The sequence below is a fragment of the Colletotrichum fructicola genome (genome assembly GCF_000319635.2).
Source record: "Colletotrichum fructicola Nara gc5 chromosome Unknown KSG_Nara_v1_contig01, whole genome shotgun sequence".
Classification (NCBI taxonomy): domain Eukaryota; kingdom Fungi; phylum Ascomycota; class Sordariomycetes; order Glomerellales; family Glomerellaceae; genus Colletotrichum; species Colletotrichum fructicola.
The window spans coordinates 8,975,161-8,992,095 of record NW_027094051.1 but is presented as its reverse complement, the minus strand read 5'-3'; the positions used below and the strand labels follow the sequence as shown (position 1 = coordinate 8,992,095).

The 16,935-nt window shown below is 53.5% G+C and overlaps 8 protein-coding genes across 8 annotated transcripts; 3 read left to right on the top strand and 5 right to left on the bottom strand.

The window, feature by feature from the left end:
- Positions 1-23: 23 nt before the first annotated feature.
- On the bottom strand, positions 24-705 carry CGGC5_v002580 (uncharacterized protein; the record flags this gene model as incomplete). The annotated part of the gene is made up of 3 exons (XM_032025082.1): positions 24-156; positions 246-521; positions 587-705. 3 exons carry the CDS (start codon positions 703-705, stop codon positions 24-26), a joined length of 528 nt encoding a protein of 175 aa, XP_031878260.1.
- Positions 706-2,319: 1,614 nt separating this feature from the next.
- aclQ-2 (ABC transporter aclQ) lies at positions 2,320-5,160 on the top strand (the record flags this gene model as incomplete). Its single annotated transcript, XM_032025083.1, has 7 exons — positions 2,320-2,529; positions 2,589-2,678; positions 2,733-3,178; positions 3,229-4,144; positions 4,194-4,700; positions 4,753-4,895; positions 4,956-5,160. The coding sequence occupies 7 exons, from the start codon at positions 2,320-2,322 to the stop codon at positions 5,158-5,160; spliced, it is 2,517 nt and encodes an 838-aa protein (XP_031878285.1).
- A 611-nt stretch (positions 5,161-5,771) lies between these two features.
- Positions 5,772-6,805, top strand: CGGC5_v002578 (uncharacterized protein; the record flags this gene model as incomplete). Its single annotated transcript, XM_032025084.1, has 2 exons — positions 5,772-5,922; positions 5,976-6,805. 2 exons carry the CDS (start codon positions 5,772-5,774, stop codon positions 6,803-6,805), a joined length of 981 nt encoding a protein of 326 aa, XP_031878259.1.
- A 140-nt stretch (positions 6,806-6,945) lies between these two features.
- CGGC5_v002577 (putative transporter) lies at positions 6,946-8,644 on the bottom strand (the record flags this gene model as incomplete). The annotated part of the gene is made up of 5 exons (XM_032025085.1): positions 6,946-7,218; positions 7,270-7,866; positions 7,919-8,174; positions 8,226-8,444; positions 8,502-8,644. The coding sequence occupies 5 exons, from the start codon at positions 8,642-8,644 to the stop codon at positions 6,946-6,948; spliced, it is 1,488 nt and encodes a 495-aa protein (XP_031878356.1).
- Positions 8,645-9,170: 526 nt separating this feature from the next.
- CGGC5_v002576 (Sterol uptake control protein 2) lies at positions 9,171-11,072 on the bottom strand (the record flags this gene model as incomplete). Its single annotated transcript, XM_032025086.1, has 1 exon — positions 9,171-11,072. The coding sequence occupies one exon, from the start codon at positions 11,070-11,072 to the stop codon at positions 9,171-9,173; it is 1,902 nt and encodes a 633-aa protein (XP_031878333.1).
- Positions 11,073-11,849: 777 nt separating this feature from the next.
- Pm20d2-1 (Peptidase M20 domain-containing protein 2) lies at positions 11,850-13,202 on the top strand (the record flags this gene model as incomplete). The annotated part of the gene is made up of 3 exons (XM_066150991.1): positions 11,850-12,692; positions 12,744-12,796; positions 12,845-13,202. The coding sequence occupies 3 exons, from the start codon at positions 11,850-11,852 to the stop codon at positions 13,200-13,202; spliced, it is 1,254 nt and encodes a 417-aa protein (XP_066009918.1).
- A 96-nt stretch (positions 13,203-13,298) lies between these two features.
- Positions 13,299-15,264, bottom strand: CGGC5_v002574 (Lactose permease; the record flags this gene model as incomplete). The annotated part of the gene is made up of 7 exons (XM_032025089.1): positions 13,299-13,490; positions 13,543-13,615; positions 13,681-14,021; positions 14,077-14,660; positions 14,728-14,831; positions 14,902-15,027; positions 15,095-15,264. The coding sequence occupies 7 exons, from the start codon at positions 15,262-15,264 to the stop codon at positions 13,299-13,301; spliced, it is 1,590 nt and encodes a 529-aa protein (XP_031878281.1).
- A 657-nt stretch (positions 15,265-15,921) lies between these two features.
- Positions 15,922-16,578, bottom strand: CGGC5_v002573 (Uncharacterized protein; the record flags this gene model as incomplete). The annotated part of the gene is made up of 1 exon (XM_032025090.1): positions 15,922-16,578. One exon carries the CDS (start codon positions 16,576-16,578, stop codon positions 15,922-15,924), a length of 657 nt encoding a protein of 218 aa, XP_031878278.1.
- Between the last annotated feature and the right edge of the window lie 357 nt (positions 16,579-16,935).

Sequence of the window (16,935 nt, the reverse complement as noted above, 5' to 3'; positions counted from 1 at the left end):
TTAGCCGCATGTTGCGCATTGATTTAGCAGGGAATGTTCGTCGGCGAATGAGGCGGGTCGACGACGTAGTCATCGTACAACACAAGCGAGCCGCTGTGAGCCTCGTTGCGGACCTTTCCGTCGCTGTCTTTGAGCACGGTGAAGCGGCTAGAGTAGCTATTAGGTGCAGATGATCTGTTAGCAGAGTCCGACCGTCGTTAAATGTCATAGCGGCAACTCGGCCGAGAGCGGGGGAGAGTGCTTACTATGCAACCGAGCAGTTGCCACCGGTGAATCGCGATTGGATAACACCGAGCACATTGTAGATCTTCTCGGTAGAAGTCTCCGAGTGCACCGTCGTAGCGTTCGGCAGATGGTTCCACTGCTTCTCGCCTGTTGTGGGGAGCAGAGCCTGCTTGAGCTTGACAATCGCGTCCGGTCCCTCCGCTGTGTTCTCGAGCACAATCAGACGGCCCGTGTCCGGGACGAAAAAGTCCGTGAACGTGTCGGTGGAGGTGTGGTCTTCGGCGAAAGCGTACAAACTGAGGAAACCTTCAGTTAGCACTTGAAATAAAAATATACCCAGGAATGAAGAGGATTGACGTACGACTCAAGGAACGGCTCGAAAGAGGCGTCGACGCCTGACCCAGCCTGGTACTTGGCCATATCGACTCCCAGGGCAGTGCCTAGGAGAGTGAACGGGAGGAGAACCTTGCAGGCTTTCATATTAACAATATTATGGACTTGATCGGGTCGTAAGGCGAAGGGAAAGATGGTGATGTAACAGCTGAGAGGCGGGCAACATTTTCAGCTATGGCAGTGCGAGGTACTTATATAGTGACCGATGAAGCCTGGACCCTTTGGCTACGTGTCGAACGGACAGATGATTTATGATCGGAGGTCACGGACGGTGTAAGGCTGTCAATACCCTTGGTAGATTCTTCCCACCGATGAATATGGGTCTTGAGATATGGAGATATCCACCTCTCTAGCTCTATCCACTGTCGCTCTGATCAAATTTGTTTTAGAAGTTGAACTGAGTGCTAGTTGATGCGTTTTGGTTTTCAAGCCATGCCCAAGGGCAATTTCACGTCGCGTTGTACACGCAATGTCATTCGATTTGTGGCATTGACATTTGCTTCGAAGTAGCGCCAGATTCATTCACAGACTGAACTCATAATCTCAACTGCTTAACTTGACACTCACCGTGGCGAGTCATTGTACAGCTGAGCATCAGTCAGTTTCCCTGGTTCGCTATCCACTTGAATAGTTGACCGCTCACCTTTTCCACAATGCCAATGTTTGTGATCAACAGGGACACGTGCCGATGGCATCTCACTAAGCCTCATTCAGATCGGTACCGACTAAATCATTCCCAAGACGTAGTATTGTCCAGGAAGTCACCCACAGACTGATTACACGATTCATTCCATGAAAGTAGGATCATGGAATAGTCCGTCGGCATTCAAGTCATAGGCAAGAACTAAATGCCTATCATGAGCCGCGTAAACAGCCGGAACCCAGCGAACGGGAGTTGTTAACTACGAATTAATCAAAAGCCCTGCTTTGTGAAATCCTTGTCGCCCATCTTGTCCAAGTGGAAATGCAACATCAATATTCCAGGCTACCGCGTCACGAACTTTGACGTGGCACGACGGTTCGGCCCGGCCAAGAAAGCAAAAGCTGTACGATCTGCTTCCCCATTCAGAGATCCTGGATAGTCGGTCGGGGATTAGTGAGCCTCCTATCTCCGGGAATGCCATTACACTTTTCTCGATTTACTTGAGTACGCAGCGTTCAAAATGCATGATATTGGCTTGAAAGAGCGCTGAATGGTTTTTCTGTAACAATCTGCCGAATAGTTCTGCCTTATGTTGGTGGAGGCCTGAACCCCTGTATTCGATTTAGTGTGGCGATCTTGGCCAGCGGAGTTTCCACACATGAGGTATTATTCACCGACTGTTGACCGAAAGACTTGTTAATGAGGAGTACAATCAAATTCGCTTTCGAAAAAACATCAAAGTATCAAAAAGGCTTCTTATCGATGAGATATTCTATGTACAAACAGAAGTATGAAGAACATCTTTTTGTCTTTCACTATTTGCATCAACTGGCGAACATGATTGATGACTAATTCGGAGATGCTGACGTAATTTACGGAGTCCGCGTGCTTGTCCGTCATGTCATCCGTGCGCGCGCGGCGTTGAACAAGGAGGTTGCTTCTTCGTCGGAGAATCTGAACAGAAGTCCAGTCAGAACATTCCGATGCCATCCCAACCGTTTTCCATCAAAACCGAACCCATTTCCATGCCCAACCATCGCAACTAGCGCCTCCAAATTATGGCGGGGATGCAATTGGGGCTGCAGGTGGCCTTCTACCTCTATCCCTGCGGTCTCTTCGTCGCCCTGCTGGGGGCCCAGTCCGTCCAGTTCTGGCGCGAAAGACGTGGCGGACCGCGCCGGGACGCGCCGGACGAGAAGGCCGTCGCCCTGCGCAAGTTCTACAACCGCCTCATCTGGTTCTTCCAACTGATCCTTTCCGCTGTTCTGGTGAGAAGACTTTCATCTTGATCGAGGCGAAGATCTCGTCGAGGCTCACAAGTTCCCAGTTTGCCAGCACCATCGTCGCCGTCCGTGAGGCGTTCGGCGGCCACTATGAGGGCCCGGCCAAGGTCGACTTTCCCTTCGCCGCTTACATTGTATGTGCCAACCTCTGCTGATCTTCGCGATGCAGCCAATTGACCGAAACATAGGCGTCATACGTCGCGGTCCTCCTCTACTTCCTCGCTGGCCTGCTTCCTGATCCCGAGGGACCATGGGTGCCGACTGCATGCCACGCCTATGCCTGGATCGTCGCCATCCTCTTCGAAGCGGTGATTGCCGCCCTCTTCTTCTCGGAGCACCCTTACCTGCGAGTGTCGAAACCCCTTCTAGACTCTCTGTCCTCCCTAGGCTTCGCCCGGATCGCACTCATCCTGTTCATGTCTATCGCGCTGGCGTTCCGGGAATACCGATTGAGACCGTCAACGCCTAGGTCAACCCCGGAAGAGCGACAATCCCTGCTGCAGAACGGCAACGGCTCGGCCAATTATGGAGGCGCCCACCCTCACGGCCCGCCCGCTGGACCCAGGCAACAGGTCCAGGGCACCGGTTGGCTCGATTACTTTGCTGGCTTCAAAGTTCTCTTCCCTTATCTCTGGTAAGGCGGCCGAACGCTGTGAATGTAGTTCATCTGCTGACTGTATCCAGGCCCAAGGACTCACCTCTTTACCAGGCAATCGTCGTCTTCTGCTTGGTCATTCTCATCCTGCAGCGCACCGTGAACGTCTTCGCTCCCGTCTTGCTCGGCTCCCTCGTCGACGAACTCGGCCACGGTGGCATTCCTTACCGAGAAATCATCCTCTATGTCGTCTTCCGCGCGCTTCAGGGTAACCAGGGAATCCTCGGTGCTCTGAGATCCGTCCTCTGGATCCCCGTCTCGCAATCTCTCTTCCGCAGGCTCTCTTGCGCCGCTTTTGAGCATGTCCTGGGCCTTTCTCTGGAGTTCCACCTCAACAAGAAGATTGGTGAGGTCACCAGCGCCCTGAGCCGCGGTGCTGCGATGAACACGTTCCTCGAGAACTTCTGCTTCCAAGTGTTCCCCATGGTCTTTGACATTTTCGTCGCTGGCGTCTTCTTCTTCGTCAAGTATGATGCGTTCTATACCATCATCGTCTTCTTCATTATGTGGTCTTACATCTTCCTCACTATCTACGTCGCCAAGTACCGCGGCAAGCAGAGGAGGGACATGGCCACGAAGATGCGTGAGATGGAGGCCATCAAGACCGACGCCATCATGGCATACGAGACGGTCCAGCACAACAACGCTGTCGTTCCAGAGACGCAACGATTCAAGGAGCATGTCGTGGTGTACCAGAGGGCCGAGCGACTCGTGCAGTGGTCCCTCAACGGTCTCAACCTTACGCAGAGCTCCATCTTCTCCCTCGGAACCGCACTGCTCGTTGCCGTGTCAGCCTACAAGATTTCCATTGGCGAGCAGACTGTCGGCGAGTTCGTCAGCTTGATCAACTACTTTGTTCAGCTTCAGGGCCCTCTCAACTTCTTTGGCACCTACTACACCATGCTCCAGAACAATCTCATCGAAGCGGAGCGAATGCTTGATCTCGTAAGCCCTCCTCACCAGTGCTTGAGAGTAACCTACTGATGCGTTGCAGTTCAAAGAAACCTCCGGTATCGTCGAGAAGCCCGATGCTATCGCGTTGCCGTCTCCTAAGGGAGAGGTTGCCTTCAACAATGTCAAGTTCTCCTACCAGACGAAGAAGGGCGATCCCGCCCTCGATGGTGTCAGCTTCACCGTCGCCCCCGGCACCAAGACTGCCATCGTTGGAGAGTCCGGCAGCGGCAAGTCGACCTCACTCAAGCTTTTGTTCCGCTTCTACGACGTCCAGGAGGGTGCTGTCACTGTTGATGGCCACGACATCAAGGATCTCAAGCTTGACAGCCTCCGCAGGAACATTGGTGTCGTCCCGCAGGATACCGTTCTCTTCAACGCGACGATCATGTACAACCTCCTCTACGCCAACCCCAAGGCGTCCGAGGCCGACGTCTTCGAGGCTTGCAAGGCCGCGAACATTCACGAACGTATTCTCAACTTCCCTGATGGATATGAGACCAAGGTTGGTGAGCGTGGTCTCAAGTTGTCTGGAGGTGAACGCCAGAGAGTACGTATACCCCGCCCCCAAGTGCAGAATACATCATTCTAACATGCCCTAGATTGCCATCGCGCGAGCTATTCTGAAAGACGCCCGCATTTTGCTGCTGGACGAGGCTACCGCATCTCTGGACTCTCACACCGAGCGACAGATCCAGGATGCCCTGGAGCGCGTGACTGCCGGACGAACTACCATCACGATTGCGTAAGTCGACTCCCACCTTGCATACTCAACGAAGTGACTTCCTGCTGACACATCCAACAGCCACCGGCTGTCCACGATCACCACATCCGACCAGATCGTTGTCCTCCACAAGGGCAAGATTGTCGAGCGCGGCACGCATTCCGAGCTATTGTCTCTGCAAGGCCGCTACCACGCCATGTGGGAGAAGCAGACTACCATTGAAAAGAAGGCGCAGGAGAAGACCGAGAAAGAGGGCGAGTCGTCCGAGACGGCCTCGCAGGAGTAAGAACGTACTCTTTCGATAGAAGATTGTATCATCACCTGTAGTTATAGAAAAGTCTAAACATCAATGAATCTCAAGGATGATTCGCAACATCGTCGGATGGTCCTGTCCCATCATCAATCCTCTGGCAGGCTTCTCAGTATTCAATGTGCAACAGTGAATGGATCTTACGTGGAACACCCACTATCTTTCACAACTAGACTGTTAGGACAAGCAAACGCTTCATCGTGGCTCACATCGGCGGAGCTTTCCACACACTCGGAATGAAGTTGCCCCGTGTGCATGCCACGGCTGGTTTCGGTGGCTAGATTCTTGGTCTAACAAATGATTCGATCTCCTTTGATTGGCTGATGAAAGCCATTGATGACAGTGATCTTTATCAGGAATAGCGTTGTAAGCACACTGCAGAATCGTGTCGCTCCTAGAGGATCACCGCCGCAGCTAATCCCTGCACAACCATCTACTTCTTCCAAGCCGTAAGCAGATAAGTACTGGGGACATTCTTTTGACTGCACACTCCAAAATCTTCACGTATGTTCATTCTAGGTCAAAAGCCGTAAGCAACCTGCAGTATCACAACCTTCAACAACGCGTCCACCCGAATTCTGGGCATCATGCATGGCCACGTCCCGAAAGTGCCTGTCAATGTTCTCCCTCCGATGCTCCACTCTGGGGAGGCTCAGTGTCCGGATGACGACTGGACTGGGCTTCGTGACAGGGCAGAGCGACGGAAAAGACAGAATCGCTTGAACGTTCGAGCTCACAGTATGTAATCTACCCTATTTCCAACGAGCTTTGATGACGGAATAGTCGAGCAGGAAAGAAGAAAGCCCTAGAAGCTCTCCAGAAGAAACAAAGTCAAACACAGAGTGACGGAGATTTCTCATGGGAGAGGGCGGTCCAAACTGCTGGCTCAGCGCCTAGAATCCAGATTCTCCAATGGGTCCCGCCAGCGAAGTCATGCCAACTTGGGCCTGAAGACCAATCAAAGTCTTCTGGAAATGAAAATGAGGTAGCAGACGCACAAGAAGTTCATGCGATAGTCCGTTCGTCGCGTCATCGCCCATCCACCTCAAAGCTTCGGGCAAAATCGAAACTCCCCGGCACGATTCCACCATACTATCGGAATCCCGCCAACTGGTTCCCCCTATACAGAGACCATCTCATCCCGCTGGTCTACTACAACGTCTTTCGAGCGACAATCACCAACATTCACATTCTTTCTCTCACCTCTCTCCTAGAAAGCCCCTGCACCCCAGACCTCCATACCACCCCCCTCTTCCCCGCCCCGTCCTCGATCCCGCCCACACTGCTTCCTACTGCTTTGCAGAATTCGACAGTGCACGAAAGATGGATAGACATATTCCCGTCAGGGGGCATGCGAGACAACGCCATTCGCTATCGAGATAGCTACGATCACCATGAGATGTGCATCGATCTCGTGGGCTGCTCGGACAGCACTCAATGTAGCGACCAACCGGGCATCATAGCCTGGTCGGATCCATGGCATCCGGATGGCTGGGAAGTCACTGAGAAGTTCGTCGCAAAATGGGGATTCCTACTGAAGGGTTGTGAGGATGTGATGAGGGCAACTAATCGATGGCGCGAGATGAGGGACGAGGAGCCACTCGTCTGGGAACTGGAATGAAAAATCGTTCCATTATGGTATCACAATTTATCGGGAGAATCGAATAGAATCAGTCCTATTGCTCCACAGATTGATGCCTACGCCTCGCTCGGACATCTTTGACTCCACTGAAGATTCATTCTGCATCGTGACAACATACCTCAGTACACATATCTGAACTGAGGAATCTCCTTATCCGTCTTGTCAAGCAGGTTCAGCGGGACATGGTCCCCGACCCCGACATCGAGAACCTCTCCGATGCTGTCTCTGCGCTTGTTCTCCCAGATGAGATAGTATCGGAGCGCAAAGCACGTGAGAACTCCGATGCCATAGCAGATCAACATGGCCAGGAATCCAGACCTGTATGACGGTGCCTCCCATTCGAAGAAGAGCTGAGGGCCGATAATGTTTCCGGCGCAGTACGCGATGAAGATCTGTCTGAGTCAGTCCTAAAATGTCGTCAGAAAATTGGAAGAAGCCCTCACCATGGCGTTTACAGTAGTCTTCTTAGTGAACCCGCCAAAGTTGCCCGAAGACATGGACAAAATCATCGGGAAATTGGCGCTGTACGCGATCGTCAAGCAGTACCCCATGAACCTCGCCCACTTCAACTCGGGCGTGATCTGCCTCACCATGGCCGCGCCTGCAATCGACACAGCCAGGTTCCACGCCATCCAGTACGTGCGGCTGTTCTTGAAAAAGGTGCTTCCTCCGGTAGCCATCAGCACAAAGACGAGCTGGAACACGGACCCGAGCATCTGCACCAGTAGGGTGTTGAGCGTGCTGAAGCCCATGCCCTTGATCACAATGGACCCAAACCCGTGGACGCCGCCGTTGGCGATCTGCGCGCTGATTTGGATTGTGAAGAGAAGCCAGGCCTTGATGTCCGTGAGGGCCTCGATGCACTGGTTCCACTTGAATGTGTCGCTCTTGATGCCGGTCATGTTCTCCGCTACGCGCTCGATAGCCTTGATGCGGTCGGCCTCGTTGAGGAATCGGGCTTTGGTGGGGGTATCGGGGAGGAGGAAGAAGATAGTGAAAGACCAGGCGGTGGTGATGCCTCCGAAAATGAGGAAGACGGCCTGAATATGAAATTAGCGGTTGCCGATAAGCATGGAAAGGGAAGCGGCAAACCTTCCAAGGAGCAATGCTGTCGATATGACCGATGGCGTAAGCCACGACGCCGCCAAAGATGCCGGCGATGGTATTTCCGAGAAACCAAGCTCCATGTCGCAGAGGCTGCTCGGAGCGCTTGTACCACATGGAGACGACGATGGACAGGCCGGGTGCGATGGCCGCTTCAGCCACACCGAGCATGATGCGGTTCGCGAGCAAGCCGGCGGCATTGAAGCAGACGGCGGTCAACATCAAGATGATGCCCCAGACAAGACTGAGATGTTAGCCTGCACTCGCCAATTATGTAGCCAAGGGCTTAACCTACACTGAAGTGGCAATCATCTTGCCGACAGGGAGGCGAACCATAGCGACGCCGGCAGGGTATGAAGCGACGAGGTACCCGAAGTAGTAGATACTACTCGCCCAGGAGTACTCGGAACCGGAAAGGCCCATGTCGTCTCTGAGACCCATGATGGCGGTGTAACTCAGCGCGGACTTGTCGAGGAACTGGAAGAGGTACGACATAGCCATGACAGGCAAGAGGCTGTGATGCTAAGTCAATGAATGCTTTCCAAGATTGGAGCACAGAGGTATCACTTACCACATATCAATCCTGCGAAGGATCCTCTTGTCCTCCTCCGGGGTCAAGCCTTGGCCAGAGATGAACCCCTCGCCAATGTCTTTGAGTGTCTGGTCCGCCTGACCGACATCGTCGATGGGAGTCTTTTCCATCTCTTCCGCCATCTTTGCGGACAATTGAAGGCGAAGGGAGCTAGGATGCAGTAGGTTGAACTCCGGGTTGCGACTCAGATGCAACGCAGGGACGATGGGTGAAGAAGATCTTATAAGTCGATCAGCAACACCCCGACATCGAAGCCAAGACGGTGAACGCGTGATCGTTATCACAGCAGCTCAACTCGACAGGATGGGTGTCCGAACCCGGCCGTCCCAATGCGGAATCGCACAGCTGGTTGTCCACGGAAATCGTTTCCGCGCGGCAGTGATAGACGTCGTCCGGATTACTTCGTGGTGTTATTCCATCGAATTCGCCGCGTGACTGATAGCCGCTGATAACACACGATAGCCGACGCGACTTTGCATTTAAACATTAGCCGATCCCACGCCATGGTCCACGACCCCGGCCGGATCCTTCAGCAATGCGGGGAAACCAACGTCCAAGGGGGCGGATCATCGTGTCACGCACGGCATTGGTTGAAAGACTCAAGTGGCGGGGATGCTGTCAAAAAGACCAGGCAGCCTACCGGAGGTCTCAGATAACAAACAACCCCACCTCGCCGGACTGGAACCGCTCGCGCACATCAACTCGTCTGCCCAGCTTATTCTGCATCTCAATAATCTCTTTCAAGAAGGCATGAGCGCGGTCGAGGTTCTTGCCGAACCGACTCATGCCCTGGAACCGGCTGAGCACCCACTCCCGGTGCAGCAAGTCATCCGTCTCCAGCGCGACCATGAACAGCGGCCACGCGATGCGTGTCATGGACTCCTCGCCTTCGTGCTTGAAGGCCTGGAAAGCCAGGTTCATGATCTCGCGGAGGGCATTGCGTTGGCGTGTGGAGAGCATCGGGGTCTCGTTGAAGCGAGTCAGGCGGAGGAACTCGAGTACGACGGCATGGTAGTGTGGGACGATGCCGCGGATGTTGGCGACGAGACGGTGGGAGTTGTCCGTGCTGATGGACAGTTCCGCTGCGACTTCGAGGAGCTCGGTGAACTTCCAGCCAACTTGCTGGATGGTCATGTCCACTGCCATGATGCGCTGTTGTTGCGAAGCTTCGTCCTCGTCGTTTGACAGGTTCGCAAGCTGGGCAATCATGAAGCGCAGCTGGCTGCACGCGCCGAGGAATGCGTACACGTTGCGGTTCTCGACGTCGTCTAGAAGCTCGGCTTGAGGATACGCATCTGCCCACATGCTGCGGTACAGCGGGTTCGAGAAGCGATGCAACCTCTCGAAGCTGTCGAGCGGCTGGAAAGGACTGTTGGGGATCCCGGTCCGAGTGATGCCGTTGCCGGCATCCAGGGCGCCCATGATCTTGTGCAGAGCGCAGTTCAACTGCCCGCCTAGCCCGTACGATGCTGCAGCTGCATCATGCAGGGCAATCCAGACCAGCATGCGCGCCGAGTACAGCGACAGCCGCGATCCGTTCTCGTCTTGGCCCCGCCGGGTAAGGGCTAAGCTTTTCCTGCTGGTCTCGGGCGAGGGGGCCGGTAGTTGGAGAAGCAGATCTTTGAATCGATGTTGGAGTATCAAGCTTGCGCCGGTGAGATGGTTTGAAAGACCCTGGCACTTTCCGTCACCATACTTTTGCTCATAGAGCAGCATGAGATACAACGCCGTGCAGACTGAATCGAGATCCAGCGGGTCGTTACCGTCGCTGCCAATGGTGTCAGCCATCATTCTCAACGCCGACGAGTAATGCTGCAGAGGCGTTCTCGGGCCCCGGGCTTCCTCAGCATCCTTGTTGCGGCGGAACTCCAGCTCTCTTCCGCCCAGAGCGAGGACCACGTGCATGACCATGGGATCCGTCTGCGCAATGTCGAACATGATGGAGTACAGCGAGAAGTCCGGGTTCTTGGTGTGATTGAGCTTAGCAAAGCTCGTGCGAAAGTAGCGGATCGCCTCGTGATCAGCCGACGACAGATCCAACGCGCATACGCCCGTAGTCGGAGCCGACGGGTTGAAGAGCGAGAGCGTCTTGCTCTGGTCCAGGTCCGCGACGGCCTGCGCCCATCTCGGCAAGCCGGGCGACCTCACCTCTCCAGACGCAGCCGACGAGACGGATGATAGCAGCCGATCCTTGCTTTTCTTGCCTCGCTTGGTGAGCTTCATGCGGGGTGCATAATCGCACAGGAGCCGCAAGCGGGTGCAGCGATGGCAGTTCGGCCTCTGCTCGTCACACTTGACCTTCTTGGTGCGGCACGTCCAGCAGCCGTTCCTCGACCGCGGTCCACTCCGGCCCTCGCCCGTGCGCATTGCCGGAGCCGACGCCGTGCCCGGGTGGGTGGTGGGATCGGCTTCTTCTGCGTGTTCGTCGGCTGCGGCGGCATGGTGGTCATCAGGCGTGGAAGCCGCGGCAGCATCGTCGGCTGCAGTCGCCGGACTACTGCTATCACCACCAGGAGAGCTCCCCTCGTGCTCCGTGGGCGAAGAGCTCATTGGCGGTCGCCTAAAGACTGAGCAGTGGTCGGCTGTGTCGGCGATATTGTCGCGGGTTTCTGAGGCGTCAGAGTGGAGGCCAAGAGCTGGGGGCCCTTTGACCGGTGTTTGGGTTTAGGCGGTTCTCAAAGCGACTCGTTGTGACTTGTGTGCGATGGCGCGCATATGGATGGACATGCGCTTTGATGTGGGTTCGTTTGGATGGATATACAACGGGCTCTTCCTGTGTTCCTGCGAATATCTGTTGTGTAACAGTTTGCTCTCGAAATAGCCGACGAGACAAGAGCGTTGTGTTTTGTGCTCAAAGAAGGTCAAAGAGATAAAGTCGACTGACTGATCAGATGAACCAAGTGGAGGTGGCTGGCTGTCGTCGCCTGCGCGCCGCCGTTTAGGCGATGGGCGGATTGTTTATCAGGTTGAAAATGCTGCCAAAACTGCCGACCGTCGGCTATCTTTTTGCAGATTCGTCTTGGTGGTCGGCAAGTTGAGAGCTCCGATTGCCGGTGGGCTCTTGCGCCAGTTCTCCAGTTGGAGTATCCCTGTCTCTTTGCTCATTGATAGCGCTGCTCCGCACCCGGCTCATGATGCTGTAATTCGTAAAGATACCGTGATTATTCTGGAACGTGGCGAGAGTCGTATGTTGAGGTCCATCGGCTGCCCATCTGTCAAAAAGAGAGCTTGCCCGTTTTTGAGTTCCTTTCAGCTCGAAGTGTGTCTTCTGCGATCCTGAACTCTGCGTCGTTGACATTGCAACCACATCATCCTCAGCCGTCCAGCATGTCAACCATTGAGATCCCTGCCGCTGCTCCTGCAAGCGAGCAGACCACCAACCAGGCGTTAGAAACAACGCAGGGGTTCGATCTCGAAAAGGCGCGCGCTATCATCAACTCTCATCTCGACGACCTGAACTCGTCGCTACACAATGATATCAACAAGACGCTCCACGCAAACCCGGAAACCGCCTACAAGGAATTTTTCGCCCACGAAACAATCACCAACTATCTCGAGAAGCAGGGATTCACGGTGAAGAGGCACACGTATGGTCTAGAAACTAGCTTCGAAGCTGAGATCGGCACCGGTGGCCGCCAGGTCGTTGTCTGTGCCGAGTACGATGCCTTGCCTGACATTGGGCACGCGTGTGGCCACAACCTCATCGCGACTTCATCGATAGCAGCTTTCCTGGGAGCGGCGCAGGCGTTGTCAGAGTTGAAGATCCCCGGTCGCTTGCGCATTCTTGGTACTCCAGCAGAAGAGGGCGGTGGTGGCAAGGCGAAGCTCATCGATGCCGGCGCATTCAACCCACCTGAAGATGTCGCCGCGGCTATTATGGCCCATCCCACAGCAGCGCACCAAGGCGGAAGTGGTGACGGGTCGTCGGGTTTGGCAGGCTTCAAGCTGATTGCAAGCCACAAGTTCAAAGTCGAGTTCCGCGGAAAGCCGGCGCATGCGGCTGGTGAGCCGTGGAAGGGTTTGAATGCGCTGGACGCAGCGGTTGCAGCTTACAGCAACGTCGCTCTTCTAAGACAGCAAATTCAGTCTGATGAGAGAATTCACGGTGTCATCGAAGTTGGAGGCACCGTCCCCAATGTCATTACGGACTACACCAGGATGAACTGGAACGTGCGCAGCCCAACGATTGCTCGCGCCGATGCTTTGTTAAAGAGGACAAAGGCCTGTCTTGAGGCTGGTGCTGCCGCCACAGGTTGTGAAATCAACTACATCGTGTAAGTTACCTCTAGATCTTCCGCTGCTCTTGCTGACAGAATCATCAGCGCGCCGACGTATGCCAACCTTCGCGCCAACGACACGTTATGCAAGACATACGTCGAAGACATGGCGGCTATCGGGGAGACCATCAAGCTTCACCAGGCTGAGCCGTTCAACGCCTCTACAGACATGGGCAATGTATCTCACCTCGTTCCCAGTTTCCACGGCGCCTTTGTCATCCCAACATCACCGGATGTCGCAGGGCACAACCCGAAGTTTGCAGCTGCGGCGGCGACGGATGAGGCTCATGCTGCGGTAATCAAGTGTGCCAAGGGTATGGCTATGCTTGCCGTCCGTGTTCTCACGGACGATGCTATTGCAAAGGGTGCAAAGGCGGATTTTGACGTACCGGATGAGAAGTAGCAATAAGGTAGATTTAATGAACATTTATCTGTAGAACAATCATGCATCGTAGTCAATGCTTGACCAACTAGGTCTCTAAGACAGACACATAAGATTTCATAGCGCTTTCACGTCAACCTGTGCCCCTTTCTTCTGCTCTTCCTCCAACTCCTTCTTGACCTCCTCAATATCCACTTGCGCTACCTTTGCGTCGTCTCCATCAAAGACTCTGGCAACTTCTTCGAGTGTGAGGTTCTTCGTTTCCGGATAAAAGAAGTAGACGAACAGCAGGTAGCAGAAGTCTAGTATCTGCAATATGTCAGAATTCTTCAAAGAGTATGAGGTCATACTATTTACTTACGGTATAAAACATTGCAAGAACCCAAGCATGGCCTGCCGCTGTAAAATTGTCCCATGCGATTGGGTTGGTATAGCTGGTATTACTCGTCAGTATCTTGCACCCAGATATGATTTAGTACTGGTGCATTTCTTGACTCACCTCCCAAGAACAATCAATCCCTTGACGAAAATTGTCGAGATGACCCCCGCCTTAGCTCTCAGGCTATACGGCATGATTTCCAATGCGTAGGCGGCCATGATACCAGTCCATGCGATCTGATAAGATAGGCTGAAGAGCCAAATGAAGGCAATCTGTGGATATCCAAACCGGCCGAGGTCATGAGTTCGTTCGTATTGGGAGCTGACGATCGTCCAGCCCATGTACATGAAAACCATCCCCGTGGTGGCGGTAAGGAATAGCGGCCGACGGCCGAAGCGGTCGATTGTGAGGGAGAATCCGACCGATACAACGAGTGACATCAATGTTTGGCCGCCGCTAAGCTATCGAAGCCGAGGTGGTCAGTACGTGGATTCTTTGAGAGTGCTTGCGACTTACAAGTACTTTGTTCGTCTGGTCATTAATACCAGCGCCCTCGTAAATCTTGTTGGCGTAGTTAGAAAACAGATTAGTACCGCTGTATTGAGACACCATTGCCAGCGAAATCAAGATAACCACTCGGTACCTGTTTCCAGCATATCTCGCAAAATCCAAGTAGCTGCTTGACCTCCCATGTTGGAACTCCAGAGCCAGTGTTTGCTTCATCTCACGGAACTCAAAAGCGACAGTCTCGTTTGTTCTGTCTCCGTTTCCATGGTATTTGGCAAGCATCTGCTCCGCCTCCTCGTAACGCTCCTTGGCGATAAGCCAACGGGGGGACTCCGGTATCCACCAAATTAGGGACAGCACAAGAAGTCCAGGAAACGCTTGAAGGATGGTCAAGGATCGCCACGACCACTCGGTGGAAATCTTGATGGTGCCAAGTGCGAGCCAGGCGCAGAACGTGGATCCAACGCCGTACATGCAGTTGACAATGGCAGAAATCTTGGCGCGTTGTTGGGGATGAGCAATCTCGGCGATGAGAAGACCGGCTCCGTTGAACGAACTGCCGAACCCGAGGATGAAGCGACCGGCCATGTACACTGTCACGTTGATTCGATGGTAAGCCTTTGCTGCCAATAATTCGGGGGGTCTTGAACTGAAGCATACTTCCTTGGCTGCTCGAGAAAGCGCCGATGAATGCTCCAATGGTTTCAATGACACAGCCGATGATAATGGGTACCTTGCGGCCATAATTGTCCGCAAAGAATGGCCTAGTCGTTTGAGTCGATCATCAGTCCCTCTCAATTTCTCTGACAACACCCGTTCTTCTGCTAGACTCACACCATCCAGAAGCTGCACAGAGACCCAATGTCGAGAATCGCAACGATGATCCCAAGTCGTCCTCCAGTCGGATGTTCAAATGAAGTCTGCCATTGATCCATTACTTGGGAAGTGTTCATAAGCTTCCTGCAATTGCGCTTGATTAGCTTGACTTCGTTCCGTCGCAAAAAAATAGTCAGTCGTTAGAACTCACGCGTCAAAACCGGTGGACGCAGACATGGCCATCAAGATGGCACACCAAAAGTACAACTTTCTCAACCCTGGGTCCTTCCACGAGGTGACCTCCGCAAATTGGGGGGCTTCGGCTTGGGCTGATTGAGCCTGGACCCGTTTAGCCCCACGACCTAGAGCATTTCGAATCATGATGCAGGAATTCGCCCTTGCTAATGAGTGAAAGTCAAGGGCAATGCGAGAAGAAAGAGTGAATCTAGAATGAATGTCAAACAGCACACTTGCTCCAACCAGTAGAACGCGACAAGCTATTGTATGTCAAATCTGTAGGACGGCCTAGAGATTTAAGTGTTCACAAGCCAGCCCCGTGACGAGGAATCGTTTGAAGTCGGGCGCACGGATTACCGTAAACCTTAAGTACGGAGTAGAGCAAACTTTGGTGGGATGAGACGTCGTATATCCGCCAAGACATTGGAGATCAAATGTTCATTGAGCCGATTGAAACCCGTACACGAGTTGAGGAGGAGGGATTACCCTGCGAGATATCGGAAGTTTAGGTACTAGAAATCAAACGGAACATCAAGACAGCGTGCAGGACCGGCAGTTGACGCAAGTGAATCAGATGTCGTCTCATTACCGTTCTGAGGCCAGGAACCTATGAAGGGCTCATCCCAACTTCATCCCACAGCGGGCCGGCTTTCCCACACCCCGCTAACTGCCCGTACCCCACGCCCTTGCTGGACCCAGTATCTTAACGTGACTTCAATGTTTGTAATCTGCAACTCATCGGAATGATGATTCCACTAGTAACTGATCGACGATATCGAAGCGTCAGATATGTGACCTTGTTCATGGCAAATGTCCATCATAGCCCACAGCGATGAGTCTCGAGTTGGCCTCCCACACCTCCTCTGGAATTTCCTGCTCAATCTGGAACCCCTTTGCTGGATACTCCCGAATCCTTACAAGATCTCCCACCATGATGTTCACGACAAGCTCCTTGGGGTTTTCTGCGTCAAAGTAATCCTCAAACCCGAACTCAGGGCTGGTGACCGTAAACTCCGTCTGCGCATCAGGCCACTGCTTCCGGAATGTCGCATAAGTGCGTCTCTCCATGTAAGGCTTCTGTACCAAGACGAAGCTATCGGCCTTCAATCCCTTATCCTTCAACAATGCATACGTGAAGCGCACATTCTCGCCAGTGTTCGTCGACAGGGGCTCAACAATGATCTTGTCGTGCGGAACGCCCATACCCTGCGCGATTTCCGCGAAGACTTCAGCTTCGGGCTTTGAGAAACGACTCTCCGTAAGCTTTCCTGCACCGCCCGAGTAGATAAGGTAGTCGCCGTACCCGTCGAGGAAGAGCTGAGCAGCGCGGGAAGCTACGCGTGTATCCAGGCTGCAGAGGCAGAATACGGCGGAGGCGGGGCGGAGGGGCATGCCCATGCGATGGTAGTTGTAGATGGTCTTCGCATCCTGGTCGGTTTCGAGGTTTTGAGTAGACATTTTGCAGTCTCAAAAGCTAAGCTTTCTCAAGATGTAAACGGATATCACGATGAAAGGATTTGAGTTCTTGTAATGTTGTCAAAGAGATTGATGACTGCGATATGCAGGGGGAAACCATTTTAGGGAGTTTAGTCAGCAGAAGCGGCGCTAATGCGCCAATGCCTGCCAAGGACTGCAAGTCTCTGGCCAAAGAAATCTGATTAGCTGTGGCAGGCGTATACTGGATTTGGCGTCTCTTGATGTACGTACCTACCTGAGAAGAAAGCATGGTATGAAACTGACGGCTTAGAGACGGCTTAGAAAGCAACTTGTTTTCTACAAGGCAGCTAGCCATCAGAGGCGATGGGGAGTTCAACA